Raw genomic sequence first — 20,372 nt, forward strand, 5'->3', positions numbered from 1 at the left:
TTTTGGATCGGCAAGGGATTTACCCTTGCTCCTACTTATCCTGAGGAGCAACGAAGAAAGCAAACTTATGCAGCTCTTTGTAAAAAAGCAATTGCATGTTGGGTTGATTTTTTTTTTCTTTCAAAGATTTTGATTTTGTGTAAACTTTTTGAAGTCAAGCAAGTCAAAAATCCAACATAACATTTACAAAATTTACTCACTCTATTGAACACACTATCAAGCAAATCGAAGACCCAACATAGAGTGTGTGTAACATTGAGAGATTATTTATTTGAGAATGTTACCATTTTTAGAAAATACTTTATTTTTGTAGTAAACTTTATGAATTCAAACAAGTCACAGACCTACCCTAGCATGACGTTCACAAAATTTACTCATACATTATTGAAACACCACCACAGAGACCCAACATGAAGTGTACAGAGCCTAAGCGTATACTAAATTATCATCATGTGGATTTACAAAAATAAATAAATAATTGACATAATACAGAAAATCAAATAAATAGTATGAGAATAAAAATGGATATAATAGAAGTGAGAAATACACTTACTAATTAAAGACGTGGGATTAAAACACAAAGGAAATAAAAATGTATAACAATATATTTACAATGCATTATTAATTAAGCTAACTAACAAGATAATGATAAAAAGAAAATCATATTATTAAAGAATAAACGATAAAGACAATAAATAAATCCAATTAAATAAAGAGTTATTCACTAACTAATATGTATAATTATTTTTATTTTTATTAATATATATATATATATATATATATATATATATATATATATATATATATATATATATATATATATATATATATATTGGAAAAAAAAGCAATGTATTTTATATTCTTGACAGATATATTTTTTCAAAGATAAATGCAGTGCAGGGCCGTAAATAATGTGAGTATTTCTTACAGCAAGGGTTTTAGCATTATAGGGTACAAACAAGCAAATATGAATGCGTAGAAAAGGAGCAGCAGCTGGTTTTGGTGAAAACAGTTTGGGAAAATGATGAGTAAAATTGTAGCAATTGAAAGGTTATTCACAAAAACAAATGCACGAGGTTCAGCTGAAGAAATCCTGCACCCCTTTACCAGCAAAAATGAAACATGGAAACTGTTGCCTTTTTATACGTTTTCTCTTTTTTTAATATTAGCTTCTATCATTTATAAATTATAGATTTATGTTAGGCAACAATGCACCACTTTTATTTTCAATTCAAATTCCTTATTATACAACAATTTCATGATTTCGTGCCTATGCGTGAAAGACATGAATGCCTTAGTGGATTTATCTAACTGAATACTCTTTGGTTTAAAATAACTTAAAACGATATTTATTTTTTGAGATGGAGAAAGTAATATTCAAGTGAAAAAAATTAAAATTATTAAAGACCTTGCTTTTATTACAATTTTTTCTCGTTGTGAGACCAAAGGCAAGAAAAGGTATTGGTCGATGCCAACTAGTTTTGTGAAAATAGCCAGCTATATATATGATTCTTAACCAATAATCATACTGTTAACTTGTAGTGTCATTTTCTTTTTGGCATTCCTGGAATTATTCCCTTGCTAGGGACAGTGCTCCTTTTCTCAGAAGTTTCGTGCAAGTATTACTTATTAATAATTGATGTTGACCATCCGAAAAAAAAAATTAATATGGTTGGAAGACAGGAAAATTGCGTTGGAAAAATGTGCATTAGGATATGGTTTTTTTGTTGTCCCTTTTCTCAGTGTCCCTTTCCTCACTGTCCTTATACTACCCCTTGAAAATCAGATAATTTTAAAATTGAATCACAAAATTAAATATTAATAAAATTAAATATTAACATAATTACATGGACAACTAAAAAAAGAACAACAGAAAAGCCAGTCTTGCTTCCCTACGTGGCCTGCATGACAACTCTCTTTCACTACTTCAAAAACAATTTATTACGACGCGCTAATAAAGATGGTTGACAAAAACCATTTTTGAAAATAATGCAATGATACAAATATAATTAAATCCATTAATAATGAAGACGGTTTTTAAAAATGATAAATTTAAGGATGATTATTTAAAAAAATTCAATTCCCCTTTCGCTCTCTCTTATTGAGCAGTGTGTGCACACAGTGACCTTCTCTCTCTCTCTCTCTCTTATTGTCGCTTTCTCTGTTCATAATGAAATCCTAAATGAGTAAGCAGTGTGACTCCTCTCTCTTTGACCAAGCGCCCACAACAAGATTTCCATGATCAGTGCCGGCAACGTGGGAGTGGCTATCGCGCATACCATCCTCACTTGGGACCTCACCGACGAGCTCATCCTTGTCGACACCAACGCCGACAAGATCCGCGACGAGATGCTCGATCTCCAACATGTCATTTTGTTTTGAAATTCTTTTATGGAATTCCCATGATGGCATGACCGCTTTACGCGGAACATTATTTTCTGTCCTAGTTAAATCAACTGTCTAACCCAAGTAATTAATTGAAGAATTATATTAGTAATCAACACAGTAAATATATTTTATGTCTTTATTATTCTAATTTAAATATGAAGTACATTTATTGTTTTAGTTACTAAGAAAATTGCTATGTAACCTGAAAAATTGACTTGATATTATTGGAAATGATGTAACACATATAAACTTGTTTTTTTTTCTTTTAGAAAAACACGGATTTAAATGTTTTTTCTTAAAAAAACAAAAAAAAAACAATATAAAACAACTATGATGACAACGAGGTAGGAAAAATATAGCTACTATATAGTAACCTTCCATTACCAACCTGTTAGATTAAAATCCCGCCATATACGCATATAAGTATTTGTTTAGCAGCATCAAATATTCTAACCAGATTCGTTATCACCAGATTTATTAAAACAACTGAATAAAATATAATTCATTAATATTATACATTTGACAAAAAAATAAATATAAAAAAAATAAAACAAATAATGATATATTAGGAAGGAATATATAGTTTCAACACTAGTAGTTTCAATGTTTATCGTTCTAACACTTGAGAGTCTCAATATTAACAGTATTTAAAGCGCCAGATCAAACAATCCAAAAAATTTTGATTAATTTTGATTAGTTCGGTTTGATGTTGACCAGATATATAAATTTAAACCTATGATCCAACTGTACATAAATGGTTTTGATCGGTTCGATTTAATTTTAACTCAAATACATAAATGACTTGACCCAAATTATTCAATTAGATTTGAATCATTTCGAATTCGCAAGTGATCTATACAGGAACACCCACCCTTAATACTCTTTGCCATTACAAAAATAAATAATTACACACCCAAAATGATATAACTGCTGAAGACCAATAATGATCCGTGAACATAAAAATTTGGTAAAAAGTCATCAGAAAAAAGAGGGATTTTATTTATAAAGACTTATAATGTTGTGAAAATTATTGATTAGTTATTTTTACATTTTTAAAACTTGCCTTAAAGTTTTTCCAAAAACTGTATTAATATTTTGTTTAGTCTTTATTGTTAAAAATAATATATTTGAAAAGTATTGATAGTAAAATTTTATATCATTACTCATTATAATTACTAAGGTTGTTAACTTTTACCATACTTATTTAAAAATAATCTCTAATTAAATTGTGTAAAATTTATACGGAACATAAAAGTCAAACTCTTAAAAAAATAGTCTCACACTTTTTTTTTATTGATTATGCTACTATGAAATATTTATCACAATAAATAATGAATTATTTCCAAAATTTTTATTAATCATAGTTTTTATTGATTAATATATATATATATATATATATATATATATATTCACTAATAATACATAAAAAAAATTAAAAATTAAGCTTAAAATTTAATAGCCTTTTTTTTTAATTTTCTTTCAATAGGATGAATTTTATTTTATTAATACAAAAAAAGTCTAAACTAAACTAAATTGTTGGGGCTTTCTTCTTTGAACTGTTATTACACACAGTACAGGGTCACTGGGTTGCTGAACCTGAACCTCAACCATGTCCATGGCGTCTTCAGTTTCATTTTCTGAGGAAAGTAGTTGGGGCAAAAGGGTATCTGAAAAGGTTCTTTCTTTCTACGCTTCTCTTCCCAAAAAGGGCAAACCTCAAGGCCGTGAAGTCACCGTTTTGGCCGCTTTCCTTCTCTCTTCTCCTTCCAATGGTTCTCTTCTTCCTCTTTTCGCCACAACAATTACCCATTAACCAAATTTCTCTTTTTTATTATTTTTCTCAAAATATAAGAAAAAAAAGCTTTTCTTTGGGTTAAGGAATTCTCTTATTTGTTTATTTTTCATTAAGATTTGAAGGTTGTTGCAATGGGAACGGGGACAAAGTGCATTGGACGTTCTCTCTTGCGCACTTGTGGTGATGTTGTTCATGATTCCCATGCTGAAGTCATTGCTCGAAGAGCCTTGATGAGGTTTCATTCCTGTCTTTTTGAAATTTGCTATGTTTAATATTTTTTATGAGCTTTTTACATTCTGTATCATGATTATGCAACAGTTTGTATCCATAAGATGTATCAATTTTGAATGTTGATAGTGTTTATTTGTCCTTGTTTCATGTTCATGTTCATTGATACGTGCTATTACGTGATCATGTGCATTTTACTTAAGTTTTGTAAAATTGTAATGGAGGGTATTACTACTCTTTGTGCTGAATTCATATAAGGATAAAACTTATATATAATTCTTTGGATACTATTTGTATTATTCTCCAATCAGAATTGGAGTTTTACATCGGTAATATGTGTAATAAATGTTTGCATTAAAGAATTATGTAGATTATTGGGGTGAAACTCTCATTCTGATTGGAGAATCGTACAAATAGATCCTATGAAACTGTATATAAGTTGTCCTTAATTTAATGTCTTGCAATTTGAGGAGATGCTATTTCATTTGTTTCTATTCACACCAGGTTCTTCTATACACAGATTCAACATCTTACTGAAAGTAGTAGTAAGCATGCACCTGGAAATGGAGGGAAACGGTTCAAACTTGATGAAGATCACTTGCCATTTGAGTGGGATCCAGGTTGTCTTAATAAAGGGAAGTATACCTTGAAAAAAGATTGGAAATTACATATGTACATATCCCAGTTACCATGTAATTTATCTCTTTCTCCTTTTTACTCTCTTTAATCATCAAAGTTTTTCATTTAGTTGTCACTAATTCACTATATGTGGTTAGGAGGTTCAAGGGTAACTGCCTTTTGTGTTCCATTTTTTAGGTGGAGATGCTTCACTGAGCTTTCATGTCTCTCCTTTGGAAACTGTGGTTTTAGGAGAAAGTGATTCAACTTCACCTTTGGGTAAGCTATTCGATTCCATGGTTAAGTTTTACAACATTTAACATTTTATATATAAATTATAAAATGGCTAAGGTCTAGAGGAACCTTTGGCAAATGTGATTAAGAAAACATTCAAACAACTAAGATTGGGTGAATTCTTTCCTTCTATAATTCAATGATTGCACTTTGATTGCAACTCTTATCAAATTTGATGTATAGTCTTTTTTTTTAATTTTCTTTTTTTAAATATTTGATGGGAGGGCGAGCCCTGGTGCAGCGGTAAAGTTGTGCCTTGGTGACTTGTTGGTCATGGGTTCGAATCCGGAAACAGCCTCTTTGCATATGCAAGGGTAAGGCTGCGTACAATATCCCTCCCCTATACCTTCGCATAGCGAAGAGCCTCTGGGCAATGGGGTACGAAGTTTTTAAATATTTGATGGATATTTACCATTGAAAGATTGGCTGTTTATTTTTGTCTGAGGAGAAATACTTTTGCCATTAATTCCAGATAATGGATCAAAACAAAAGGGGATGGTCCAGAGGAAGCCAGGTCGTGGTGATACAACCCTGTCAGTTAGTTGCTCTGACAAGATAGCTCGTTGGAATGTTGTTGGTGTTCAAGGTTAGATATGCTTAAACCAGGGCTGTCTGCATGTTGGTAGTATAAATTAGTTGCGATGTGACATATTCCTGCTATACAACAACAATTTAATACAGCATATGAATCATCATGGACAATGACATTCATAGTGGTGTTTGTATACATGTAACTATTTTACATAAACCATACAAGGTCAGTTGGTTGTATGATTCTGACATTTGTTTTATATTTACTTAATTTTTTTACAAATCTTGTACGTTTTTATATTACTAGTGCCTAAATGTATATAGTTTGATTGCAAACACAGCAGTGAGGATTGAGGTATATCATTGGCTATCCCAAAACAAACAGTCGATTTTACAAACTTGAATTACAGATTTGTGTTGGTGTGATAATGTTAGATGTGTGGATATGAACGTGAATTAGAATAGTGTGGTTTTATTGTATTTTCCATTGTGAAAGTCAAGTGTGGCATTTTTTCTCTTATTCCAGGAGCTTTGCTTTCCTACTTTCTTCAACCTGTATATCTTTCTTCAATTACTGTTGGTCTGCCCCTAAACATCCCTGAGAATTTTCGTTTGGAGGATAACTTGAAAAGAGCTTTGTATGAACGTATTCCACCCTTATTGAATGAACTGACATCTCCGTTTCTAGTGAACCAGGTCTGTGGAAATTCAGTTCTTAGTGAGAAAGAAAAGTGTGTTGTAGGATGCTAACTTCTATGTATTTTTTCATTTCATAGCCGATATTTCACGCTGCACCAGTACCCCCAAAGGACTTTCAGCAATCTGAGAGTGCTGCTAACACTTTAACATGCGGGTACTTACAATCAGATGTTGGAAAACTGTAAAGTTAATGTAGCTTTATGGATTGATGTCGTATTTATCTGATGCATAACTTTGCAGATATTCTATAGGTTGGAATGAATGTGGCTTGCATGACATCATCATGGGAACTACTGGAAGAAAGCAAGGCACCTCTGCAAAAGGGGCACTCTACCCATCGACACAGTCATCTTTATGCAAGTGAGTGCTGATATATACGGTGGTGGAAATTTTATTTGTAAAGCACTAACAATAATAATAAATTATTATTTTCTCAGAAAGAGGCTGTTGGAGGTTTTCTTGTCACTGAGACCGGAAAATTTAATCAGTTCTCTGCCCAATGGGATTACTTATCGAGAACTTAAGGTATTCTTCATGTTCTTCGCATTCTCTTTTTTTGTGATGGCCTGAATTGTGTTGTCTTATATAGTGATATAGATCATGTAAAGTCTATATGGCAAGGAATAAGAAACAGACTTTGATCCTATTTGGATAAACTTTTCTATAAACATGTATAGGAAAAGAAAATAAGAAGGAAGAAAGAAATGAGCTTTGTCTATAAGCTAAAACTTGCTTATGTATACGTCAGAATCAACTTTGTGAAGAAGCTAACTGATTATTAGTGTTTGTGTAGTAATCATTTAGCTTGGCCAGAATTACTAATGTCTGTGTATTAATTGTGTCTTTAGTTTGGGTGGTTATGGATCTGAATTATCATACGTGTATTATTTCTGTCTTTATAAGTTATTTAGGCAGTTATAGAATGATGTAACAATTAGTGTGTGATGGGGTTTTGGGTTTGTTATTCATTGAGTTAATTGCTTAATGAAGGAGGAGATTCGTTGTTATTGGGAAATCCTATATTGTCTATGTCTTGTACTGTATTTCTGGCCTAAAAACCACTTGTTTTAAGTAATAAATACATAATTCAGAGTGTTTACTGTTGAGTTTAGCATTGTCTCTACAACTAGAGTGGACAAATGTTTATGGCATGCCATTTCCTAACTTGTTTTGCATGATTAAACATTTGCAGGATGGAGCTGAAGAATATCATTTGGCTTCCAAAATTTTTAAAGGGAAGCCACCTTTTAACAAGTGGTTCTTGAAACCCTTGGATTGTGAGGCCTTCCACATTTCAGAATAATACTTTTAAGTTTTAATTATCTGTCTAAAGCCCATCTTTGGTTATGTCAATTGAATTGGATGTAAGAATCCAACTTCTGTCACCTAATCTGTAAGAGCTGGTTGCACCTCCAAAGAGAAGAAGGGACGCCACCCCCATTTTTTTCTTCTTGTCTGTTTACATTAATATAAAGATATTTTTGTGACCCCCTAGAATATATATAAAAAAACTAATCTATTTCTTTTTCACATACTTTATTTTTTTGTACTCAAGATTATGTTTCTTTATTCATAGGAAAGTATTATTATATATGTTATACATATGAAATTTAAATTTTCTTTACTAAGTTATATCTTTTGTACTTGGCCTCCCTTGAGCCAAAGTTCTCACTCCACCTCTGCAATGTAAAGTCCCCCTTCTCCCAAACACCCATCAAAAGGAAAAAAAAAAAACTCAGTCTTTAAAAGAAACTATAACTTTGCCATTGTTTCAGGCTCTGTAAGCCAACTTTTAAAATATTTGAAAAGAACAGCATAAAACAGTTTTATATTATTATTCAATCATAATTATCATATATTGTAATTTTTTATTTTTATAATAATTACCTTAAAATTCATGGTAAGAATTACATTGACGATGCACAATTATTAAATTTAAATTATTTTGGTTCTATCATAAACATTTTAAACGTGTATATGTCTGTTTTTATAAGGCAAGTCCTTCATTGATAGCCAATAGATATATCTTCTAAATACTATATCAACCACAGATAACTTAGGTATTATCATAAAAAAAAGTTCAAATTTAATTCGTTAGTGTGAAGATTTTTATATTTTAATTCTTTAAAAGGGTCCTAGCTCTCAATAAACTTTTCCACTCTAAGACCACTTGGTGAATGATGATCCACTAGAAATCTCATACAAGGTGGGGGCATTTGCTTCCGGTATCTTTTTAAGCTTTTGGGAAGGTTAATCCGAAATGTAAAATTACATTACAGATTAGCCTTTTTGAAATGTAAACTTTTACCTTCTGGAAGACTAATTTAGAATGTAACTTTTACATCATGGATTAGGTGTAGAAGCAATAAGAGCGGGGATGGGGTGAGAATAGCAACCCCAAGCTGGGAGATAGATTTCTCAACCCTGGCCTGTTATGAAATCTGTATTTTGGGCCTAACAAGCAACAAACCAATTTCACGGTCTGGTCACGGTTCTATAAACAGCTCACAGTTTAATAGTGTGCTTAGATTACCTTCAATTGTAGCGATTCCAAATTTCATGTTGAAAGCCAAAAAATAACAAATGGTTAGATTTTCTTTTAGTCACGTCATGATTTTGGTTGGAAGAATTGATTCTCGTTGATATCCAAAACACAATATTAGAATCAGTGAGCTTGAATAGAAAAATATACAATTAGTGAGCTAGCCGTATGAAGCCTTTTTGCAAAGTTTGGCAAAATGGCACATGGAGTGTGAATCGGAATTGATGACCAAAAATCAAAGTCAATTTCTCCTTTGCATAATTTCTTGATAGTTTGGTGCACGTTAGTGTCTAGTAACTAGTTACTCTACACTTCCAGTCAATAAATAAATATCCAAAATAGGCAGAAAAATATGAGGTCATCTCATCAATCCACAATACTGTGTTACCTGATGATCAAGTTATTAACCAAATTTATCGGTGTAAAAATAACGTACACAAAGTGGTATCCATATATATATATATATATTTGTAATGCTTTTTAGTCTCATTAATTGTACATTGGTCCTCCACTTCTCCTAGTCTGGGACCACCCATTCTAGCAACATCTACAAAGTCTCGAGTCTTTAATTGATATTAATCCCCCATTAGGCTAAAAATTCTTCTCGCATGCTAGTCTTGTTTGATAGTTTAACACTTATACACTATTTAATAAGAGAGAAAGAAGAGAAATTTTAAGTGTTTTTTTTTTCTTCTAGATAAACCATTTGTTACTGCTGCAGTTAGTGAAGCTCTTACAAGCTAGATAGCTATTTTAATTTATAGATGCAGAGGAATAAAGGATATTGACAAATATTTTAAATAACATTTATTCGTCAAAGTAAATTAGTGTGACAAAGTATCAATTGGTTTTTAATTTGCAAGAAAGCTTATAAACTTGATCTTGATTACAAAACCTTTTTATTCAATGATTAAATGGTTAATTTTGTATTGTACAAATTTCAATTCAATGATTAAAACCTTTCATATCATTTCATTAACAATCAAAGCTTGAATACAAGTTAGAATCAAATTATGGAAGTGTGAACTAGTATAAAATCTAGACTCTCTTTGCAAGACAATTTGTAACTCGATTTGCTTGTTTACTTTGAAAACTCCTTTGCATGAAGAATAATAGCATCAAACTCAAATTGAATGTGACTGTGCTGAGCTATTAAATAGTGTATAAGAGTTAAATGACACCTAGTGTGAACTGATCCGGTAACATATAGTTTTTTTTTTTTTTTTGGCTGATGATCCGGTAACATGGTTAATTTAACATAGTTTGGGGATCCAGAACATTTATCTACCAACCCTAGCTTCCTAGTCTTTACGTTTCATTTTGAAAATCCTTGTTAAAAATTAACATTGAAACTTGAATGTTGATCTGCAATAGTGCAACGCTCAAGAATAAGTGAGCACGTGGTTTGCTGAACTATAGAGGAGGCTATAGGCAGAGTTCGTGGATCTTAACCTAATAATGCTCTAATATAGTATACTACTTTTCCTAATAAATTTGGCCCATTTTTGAAGTAATTAACTACTGGAAATAGCTAACTAGTTTGGTATTCATCAGTTCACAATATAATTATATTACTAATGAAATTAACAGTCGTCGCTGACTTTTCATCCTTTGTCTCACTCTCATCACTTTCTTGAAACCCACTCTTCCTACGAAATGCAATGTACTACTAGTGTGTGTTTGACGGAGAAAGTGGGAACGAAACAAAGCAATGTCCACAATTATATTGCACTATTCTTGTTTTCTTCTCATAGGTTCTAATTCGTTAGATAAATTATTATTATTATTATTATTTTCATAAAAGACAAGAACATGGTGGTAGTGAGATTCATTGGAGAATTCCATATGTTTGAGCTTTCAATTAAGACTTGGAGTAGTCTTTCTAATTGCCCCTTTGAAACGTTGGAATGGAAAATTATCCGATTCGGATTGAGGAGCAAATCCCGGGTATAAACGTGGAATAGGCTTTACAAACAAGTTAGCATAAGATCAGTACCCCATGTTATTTCTTTTTGTTCCATTAATTAAAAAATGTTATTTCTTTTTATTAGTAAACCCATACATTATATATAATAAATAAATAAATAAATCTTTTAGAGGATTCTTTTAAATCTTTTACTTATTTTTTAAGAGTGTATTTTTTTCCCTTTTCCCCATTCTTACCTCTTGATGCAGCACGTAACTGGAAGTGTTGTTTCAATATTCCGGATTTAACATTTTCACCAAAAAATAAATAATCTGGATTTTAACATAATAATGGTTTAAAATAGAATCACTCTCCCATATTTGATCTTTCCACGGCAATATATAGGCTCTCTATCTCTAAGAGAGATTTTTCAACGAAAACAGTTTATCACCTTTTGTTTTTCTTCAATAAGATGGACTTTAGAGATTTTTTTTCTTAACCGCTTATTTTTTTTTTATCTTTATTCCAAAACTGATTTTCGATATTTAATTTTAAAATAAGTTATCTATAGTTAAAAATAATTTTGTATTTTCTTTTTCTTCTTAAAAAAGTACCCTGTATCTCAATGTAAATTACTTAACATAAATATGAAATATAATTTATATGTTCACAATATTTATTTATTCTAAATTCTAAGTATAATATAAATTTTATATTTAAAAATATTTAAATATTATAAATTTTAATTATATAAAATAAATATTTATCACCCACATTCCTTTGGCTAAAATATTTGTGTTAAAAATATAGTTTAGTCATTTAACTTCGTTAAAGAATGTTCTTTAAAAGATTTTAAAATATGTTTTTTATAAAATATATGCTAAATATTTTTAATTTATCAAGTTACCATTCACTTGCTCAATAAAGATTTTTTTAAATGTATAGTAAAATTTAAAATAATTTATAAAAATAAAAAATTAAGAATAAAAATTATGAGATAAATTATCATATATATATATATATATAATTAATATATATTTAAAATTTCTATTTTAAAATATGTGTGTATGCAATATTCGTATATCTCCGCAGATAAAAGTGATTTACTCTAATTCATATTATCATATTGAAATTTTGTGTCTATCTAAGACGATATAATTTCCATTATATTTTTATAGATAATTCATTGACAGAAGATAATGAGTTTCCTTATGTATAGATGGAAATCAAATTCCCATTTGATAATTATCTTGAAAAAACTAACAACTGTATACAGGATAAATAAAAACTCTTGATGATAAAAAGTAAAAACTCAATTATGAGATTTATTTAAAGATTATAAATTGCAGCTTTGACTATTTGAGGAAGCACGTTCACTATACATCCATGGTTCCTCTCTTCCTCATTCCTCACTGCACCGTATATCTCTCTCACGCATAACTCAAACACAAAAAAATAGAGCTTTTGATGAGAAAATACACCATCCAAAATCCATGATCCAACACCATCTACTATTATTGTTGTTTTGAGGTTGAAAAAACACAATTGGGTATATATAGAACTCCAAAACCTACGAGAAGAAAAGAAGACAGTGATCAAAAAATAAAGTGAAGCATGGAAAAGGACAACGAGACGTATCTGAAGCTCTTTTGGGGGCGTTCTAATCATGAGAAGTCATGTTTGCTGTCAAAGAAGGGCAAAAGCACGGCACTTAGCACCACCGTGATTTTGCTCGTTTGCTTTGTAGCCACTTTCCTTGTTTTGACTATCTGGAATACGGTGAGTCATGCAAATTACAATACCTAGTTTTCTGTTTCTATGTATTATCACTACCATGCATATTAATGTTTTTTCTTCAAATTAAAAAGTGAAATTTCGTTCTTGTTTCTTAGCACAATTATCGTACGGACCAATAAGAGATAGCAAAAGGAGAACACAATTTTTTTTTCGGTTAGTTTTTGAGGTTAAATTATATGTAAATTTAAATTTTAAGATGAGTCTATCTTAGCCATTATTATTTGACTTATGAGACCAACACCTGCAAGAAAATGTCTAATTCTGTCAACTTTTATATGGGAGATTTCATAATCGACTAACCATAATACCTAAAATAGTACATATAAACAAGGAATAATATCTACTTTTAGAATAATTTTTAGGATTGAATTAGCTCTTAATATGATTTTGACACTAAGTTTATAAACCATGATGGTTAAGCGAATGTTTTTTTTTCTTCTTTAATTGAAAGAATACATGCAATCAGTATTCTTTGTGTATATAAGTGCGATCGTGGTAGAAAAATGAAGTAGGAGACACCGGGACAGGAAAAAATTCTGTGCCCATGTTTTCATTCTTTGGGTTTCGCGCTTGTTGAAACAATTGCAGCATTAATAGTCGTGTCAAAACACCAAATAAAAAATATATAAATAATACAAATCAATAGAGTCCATTTATATATATATATATATATATATATATATATATATTTATATATATATATATATATATATATATATATATATATGTCTATGACTGCAATTTTGAAAAACGAAATCTCGTTCGTGTTTGTTAATGTGTTCGTTTTCTTTTACTGAAATGTTAATGTTATTATAAATTCATAATTAGTATGATAGCTAATTCAAAGAATTAAAAAGTTTCTGATTTCAAAAAATATTATAATTATAATGGTTAAAAAAATACTCTCTTTTTTAACATACTCTCCATTGTTTGATCTAATTATTTAAAATGGTTACATTTTATTTTGATGCAATTTAAAATAGTTACTAGTAGCCTGACATTGTAATTTTTGTTTTTTGAAGTCCACATTTGCAGCTCTTTCCATTCCAATCTCAATCATCCCCACAACAAAACCCCAAGAACAAGAATTCCCACTTAGTTGCACCCAAAACGTGACACAAACATGCTCAAGAGACTACCCTACTATACACACCCCCACCAACCCCACCCGCACCTGCCCCTCATATTTTAGATGGATCCACGAAGACCTATGGCCATGGAGAGAGAGGGACAGAGGGATCACAAGGGAAATGTTGGAGGGTGCAAGAAGAACAGCACACTTTAGGCTAGTGATTGTGGATGGGAAATTGTACGTGGAGAAGTATAAGAAGGCTATTCAGACGAGAGATGTGTTTACTTTGTGGGGCATATTGCAACTATTGAGAATGTACCCTGGTAAAGTGCCTGATTTGGAACTATTGTTCGATTGTGATGATAGGCCCGTTGTGTCAAAGGAGAGATTTAAAGGCCCAAATGCTCCCACCCCACCCTTGTTTAGGTATTGCTCGGATCAGTGGAGCTTGGATATTGTGTTCCCTGATTGGTCCTTTTGGGGATGGTATGTGCTAAATCAACTTCCCTTCTTCTATTTAAAAATTAATCTTGTTTAAATATGTTATTAGTCTTAGTGAATGAGACAATTTAAATGTGTTATTGTTTAGTAATCACATGACATCACATCACTTATTAATTTAGAATGGTTGCTTATATAATATGTTTAAGTGTATGTTATGTTCTTGTTAAATATATAATTAGGCGTATATGTTTTTCTAAAAAATAATTTTTATATATGGGAAAGTTTGATTTCAAGACTTGAAGTGAGAAGTTCTTAATTATTTTTTATCTTGTACATAACAAAATAGAAATTGAAGTAAAGGACATGAATAAATAAAAATGTTTAATTTTCTGAGCAAAACAAATGTAATGCATAAACGTGAATGAGAAATTTGTTTTAATTAAAACAGTGTAAACAAAAAAAAAAGTTTACCAGTTCACTTCTTCATTTAACTTCTTTAATTGTGTATAAAGATAATAATTACAGACAATACACTTTTATCTTTTTGGATGAGATCAATGAACACACACATACACATATTCAGTGTAAAAATGTTTTTTTTTTTTTTAATTTTACATTATTATCACTCAACTTTTGACCTTTGTTTGTTTGGTTCCTCATTTTTAGCATACTCAAGTACATCATCTTAGATGTTCAAATTGATAGTACACCTAACCCTGATGGCTAGCTCAATATCTTTTCCCATCTTGTAATCTGGATTTTCTTTATTTATAATAGGGCTGAGATAAATATAAAGCCATGGAAACATGTCCTAAAAGAAATCAAAGAAGGGAACGAAAAGACCAAGTGGAAGGACAGAGTACCATACGCCTATTGGAAGGGTAACCCTCTTGTTAGTCCAACTAGGAAAGACCTTATGAAGTGCAATGTCACAGAAAAAGATGACTGGAACACTCACCTATACATACAGGTTTTATATTATATTTTACCAATTCTTTGTCCACTAATTCAAGTCAAAGACACAATTTATATATGTATTGTATATATGTTTTGGACACAGGATTGGGATCAAGAATCCAGTCAAGGGTACAAGAAATCCAACTTAGGAGACCAATGCACCCATAGGTATGTAATTTAAAGACCTATTTAGGCATATTGAAATATACATTAGTCTATTTATAAATGAAGTATAGATTAGTCCACACAAAATGATATGTGGGTATTGAGCTTGGCACAGGTATAAAATATACGTAGAAGGATGGGCTTGGTCCGTAAGTGAAAAGTACATTTTGGCATGCGATTCTACGACTCTATATGTTAGGTCTCGGTTCCATGATTTTTTTGTCCGAGGCATGGTGCCACTAGAGCACTATTGGCCAATTAGAGACAACAGCAAGTGCAAATCTCTTAAGTTTGCAGTGGAATGGGGCAACAACAACACTGATAAGGTTAAACCTCTCTCTCTCTCTTATTAAAACACGACATGTAGTTGAATTTCGTTAAATCTTATATATTGGAAAACTCAACTACATGTTACTTGGAGAAATTGATTGAGAACATACTCTCCATTTCTCTCCCGGAAAATTAACATATCTATGACCAATCTTTAAATAACACATAATTGAGTTTTATTAATTTTTTCTCCTAAATTAAAAAACTCAATTATGTGACATGTGATTATTAATGAAAATCATATACAATAATTTCACCTTACACACTTGTATTCTTTTTAGTATTTTTTTAGCCTAGTTCACAAGTGTACAAAATGCATTAACTTGAGAGTATTTAATGAATTGTATAAAATAATTCCAATTATTAAAAAACTGAACATTAGATTAGTTTTTTTAATATAAAAAGTGTTTTGTTAATATGAACCTTTTAACTTTATTTTAAACAAATAAAGAGCGGATAATTTCTATTGAAAATGTAACTAAAAGTTTAATGAATATTGTTTTCTTGATAAAAACTTTCTGCTTTTATTGTGGACTTTATGTCACAATAATAAGTATCATATAAAAAATAATGTGTCTTACATTATTACCTCAAATTGGCAGGCACAAGCAATAGGGGAAGCTGGTAGCAAATTCATTCATGAGGACATGGACATGGACTACGTATATGATTACATGTTTCATCTACTTAATGAGTATGCAAAACTTCAAAGGTTCAAACCAACTATACCTCAAAATGCTGTGGAGTATTGCCCCGAAACAATGGCATGTGGTGTAGATGGTATACAAAGGAGGTTCATGGAGGACTCAATGGTGAAGTCTCCTAGTGATTCAAATCCATGCACTCTTCCTCCTCCATATGAGCCTATAAACCTACAAGACTTTCTAGAGAAGAAAGCTAGTTCAATAAGGCAGGTAGAAACTTGGGAAGACCAATACTGGGAGAAAGAAAAAGGGGGACAATAATAGTATTGTCCTGATGAAGATTTTGTCATGTCTTCTTTTATTTCGTGTTGTGACAAATTAAATGGCCCTTTTATTCATACATACCCCTATCCCCCCCAATACACACACATGTGGTGTTGTCTCTTACACTTACATTCATCTTTATCATCAGTTCACATTCTTCTTCTCTTGATTCCTTCCTGGATCTAAAGCTTGTTTAATTTTATTAATTATAATTGTCCCCAGATCGAATTACTAGTTTCATCTAATACTCTTGATCATATGTCTTTGATGACATTGTATGTGTTTGGTATGGTGAGGAAAAAGTGAAAAGAGAAAAGCTTGGAACTTGAAATGAAGTAAAGGTAAGGTGACGTTTAGTTTGAATGTTTTTATTTGTAAAGAAAACAGAAAATAAGAGTGAAAATAAGTTTTTTTAATAATATTTTGAAAATAAGTTTCAAATTGAAAATAACAAATCAATATTTAATTTGAGTTTTTTTAAGAAATGAGAACTTGATACCTTAGAGTATTTTTTTTGGATACATGTTTTTTAAATCTTAAAAAATTGAAAATAAAAATTATTTTCAAAAAATAAAAAAGAAAATAAACACCTAAATTAAGTGGTACTTAAAAGAAATGAAAATTTTAAAATTTTCTTATAAAGTCAAAATTCTTTTTTTTCCCTTCTTCTTTGTACCTTCTCTTCCATTAAACAATAAAAACATCAATTTTTTAAAGGTCAATTTTAAATTAAAGTCAATTGAATTAGTCAACTAATCTTGAGTTAGATTGACCGATTATATATATATATATATATATATATATATATATATATATATATATATATTCTCTTTGTTTATATTAGAATATATTTCTTTGGTCAACATGTCTTATGTATTGTGATTTTTTTAACAAAAGTATTTAATATAAGATTTATCTTGGTGCCATAAATAGAATAATTTATTTAAAATAATATAATAGTCACAGTCAAAATTTCTTTTGGATGATCATTTGACTAATTGACGTGTAGTCTTGGCTCCATTTTAATTAAGTGATAAACTTAATTAAGGTCAATCATGAAACTTTATCTTTTTTTTCTCTCCTTTTTTTAACATGTTATTTGGTTTCAAAGCTACACAAAATATACATAACACAATTTTAAATGACATATAAAATACGATTCAAAATTATCTTTAAAGTCAACATTATCAAAAGTCTAAGACTTTCAATGACAATTCGATAAAAAAATTATTTAATAAAAATGTGTCTTTTTAAAATGATTTTTTGATAAGAATAGAAATATATCTAAGGTAATTTTTAGTCAAGAACCGTCTTATAATATATATTTTTTTAAGGTATTTTTTCAAAGAATCATCTTAAAATGTCTCATTAACAAAAAATTTAATAAAATAATAATAAAATCTTAATAAAATAGTAGATAACGTTTTTCATAGACGTCTTTTTATTTTCGGATATTCTTGTTCGGAGCAATGTTGTTAGAGGTGTTATAAACTTTAAAAAATATTATAGCTGTAAGGATATAAAGGAAAAGATAAAGTCATATGTAATTTTTCTCCTATTCAAAATATATATTTGAGTCGTATTCCAAACTATCACTTAATAAAGTTAAAAAAATATATCAATCAGAGGATATAAGTTAAATATTTAGCTAGGTGTAAGGTATGCTTATCAACATTGAATATGGATTTCTGTATAAAAAAAACATTGAATATGGATGCCACACGACACTGATGTATTTTATTTTTTGAAGTATTTAGGCCTCCTAAATTAAAAATGAATAGTTAATATGTTGAGTGTATGAAATTCATTTCTTTCCGTTGAACATATGAGAGAATTTATAATAACTTAACATTCTGCTAGTGTGTATGCAATTCATAATAAGAGTATTATTGTACGAATGGTGTAAGGACAGATAAAAAAAATATTTATATTTAATATTTTAAATTAATTTTTTATTCTATGTAAAACAACGTGAGTTAAATCCTATAAATTATGACTTATATTTTTATTTAATTATTTGTAGCATATAAATTTAAACTTAATTACTAAATTAAATGCAATGAATACAAAGTTGTTTATATTAAATTGTTAACATAATATAAAACTTTAAGTAGTTTTAAAACTATATTAATCTGCATTTTAATTTTGTATTTAAAATATATTCTATGACTTATATAACTAAAAATAAGAACATTTTAAATATATATTAAGTTAAAATAACTCCTCATAATCTATTTGAAATAATAATTAAACACGTAAGGTATTATATATTTAACTTAATTAAGTTTTTTATATTTGAAATATAAACCAGATTATTATTTAATATTTATTTTTTAATCTAAGTATCTGAAAAAAAAATTAATTTCTAAGTGAATGAGACAATTTAAATGTGTTATTGTTTAGCAATGACATTTAAATATATCACATCACTTGTTAATTTAGAATGATTGCTTATATAATAGGTTTAAGTGTATGTTATGTTCTTGTTAAATATATAATTAGGCGTATATATTTTTTAAAAAAATAATTTTTATATATGAAAAAGTTTGATTTCAAGAATTGAAGTAAGAAATTCTTAATTATTTTTATGTTGTACATAACAAAATAGAAATTGAAGTAAAGGACATAAATAAATAAAAGTGTTTAATTTTCTGAGTAAAACAAATGAAATGCATAAACGTAAATGAGAACTTTGTTTTAATTAAAACAGTGTAGACAAAAAAAAGTTTACCAGTTTACTTTTTCATTTAACTTCTTTAATTATGTTTTTATTTTATTTTACATTATTATCACTCAACTTTTGACCTTTATTGGTTTGGTCCCTCATTTTAAGCATACATGAAAGTATGCTTAAAATAGGTTTGTTTAATAATATTTTGAAAATATTTTAAAAATAGGTTTAAAATTAAAAATAACAAATCATGTTTAACTTATGTTGGTTTAAGAGGTGAAAATGCAATGACACCTTAGAGTATTTTCTTTTGATACATGTTTTATAAATCTTAAAAAATAAAAAATAAAAATTATTTTCAAAAAATAAAAATAAAAAACAGAAAATAAACACCTAAATTAAGTGGTACTTAAAAGAAATGAAAATTTTAAAATTGTTATAAAGTCAAAATTCTTCTTTTTTTTCCTTCTTCTTTGTATCTTATCTTCCATTAAACAATAAAAACATCAATTTTTTTTTGAATGTTTTCATTTATAAAGATGAGTCATGGATAACTACATAAATAATTTGACACTACACTTTAACTCAAAAACCTCAAGACTCAAGTTTGAGTTTTCTCCTCACTTATATGGTGTTCAACTTTTTTACTTTTACTCTCAGTGGGACTTCACCTCACAATTCTAATTTAACAATTACTAAATTAAATGCAATGAATACAAAGATGTTTATATTAAATTGTTAACATAAAATAAAACTTTAGTAATTTTAAAAACTATATTAATCTGCATTTTAATTTTATGTATTTAAAATATAATTTATGATTTATATAACTAAAAATAATAACATTTTAAATATATATTGTTTAAATAACTCCTCATAATCTATTTGAAATAATAATTAAACACATAACATATTATATATTTGACTTAATTAAGTTCTTAATATCTGGAATATAGATCGCTTTCAG

General features: G+C 29.2%; 2 protein-coding genes across 2 annotated transcripts; both read left to right on the forward strand.

Annotated features, from left to right (window-relative positions):
* Positions 1-3,919: 3,919 nt before the first annotated feature.
* On the forward strand, positions 3,920-8,085 carry LOC114418462 (tRNA-specific adenosine deaminase TAD1-like). The gene is made up of 10 exons (XM_028383810.1): positions 3,920-4,160; positions 4,298-4,418; positions 4,916-5,103; positions 5,228-5,308; positions 5,796-5,909; positions 6,381-6,550; positions 6,631-6,707; positions 6,794-6,913; positions 6,991-7,078; positions 7,746-8,085. The coding sequence occupies exons 1-10, from the start codon at positions 3,998-4,000 to the stop codon at positions 7,854-7,856; spliced, it is 1,233 nt and encodes a 410-aa protein (XP_028239611.1). The 5' UTR covers positions 3,920-3,997; the 3' UTR covers positions 7,857-8,085.
* A 4,289-nt stretch (positions 8,086-12,374) lies between these two features.
* LOC114418464 (protein O-glucosyltransferase 1-like) lies at positions 12,375-16,979 on the forward strand. Its single transcript, XM_028383811.1, has 6 exons — positions 12,375-12,780; positions 13,821-14,356; positions 15,092-15,284; positions 15,375-15,439; positions 15,552-15,762; positions 16,369-16,979. The coding sequence occupies exons 1-6, from the start codon at positions 12,616-12,618 to the stop codon at positions 16,729-16,731; spliced, it is 1,533 nt and encodes a 510-aa protein (XP_028239612.1). The 5' UTR covers positions 12,375-12,615; the 3' UTR covers positions 16,732-16,979.
* The last annotated feature ends 3,393 nt before the right edge of the window (positions 16,980-20,372 follow it).

Source organism: Glycine soja, chromosome 7, assembly GCF_004193775.1.
Source record: "Glycine soja cultivar W05 chromosome 7, ASM419377v2, whole genome shotgun sequence".
Taxonomy (NCBI): Eukaryota; Viridiplantae; Streptophyta; class Magnoliopsida; order Fabales; family Fabaceae; genus Glycine; species Glycine soja.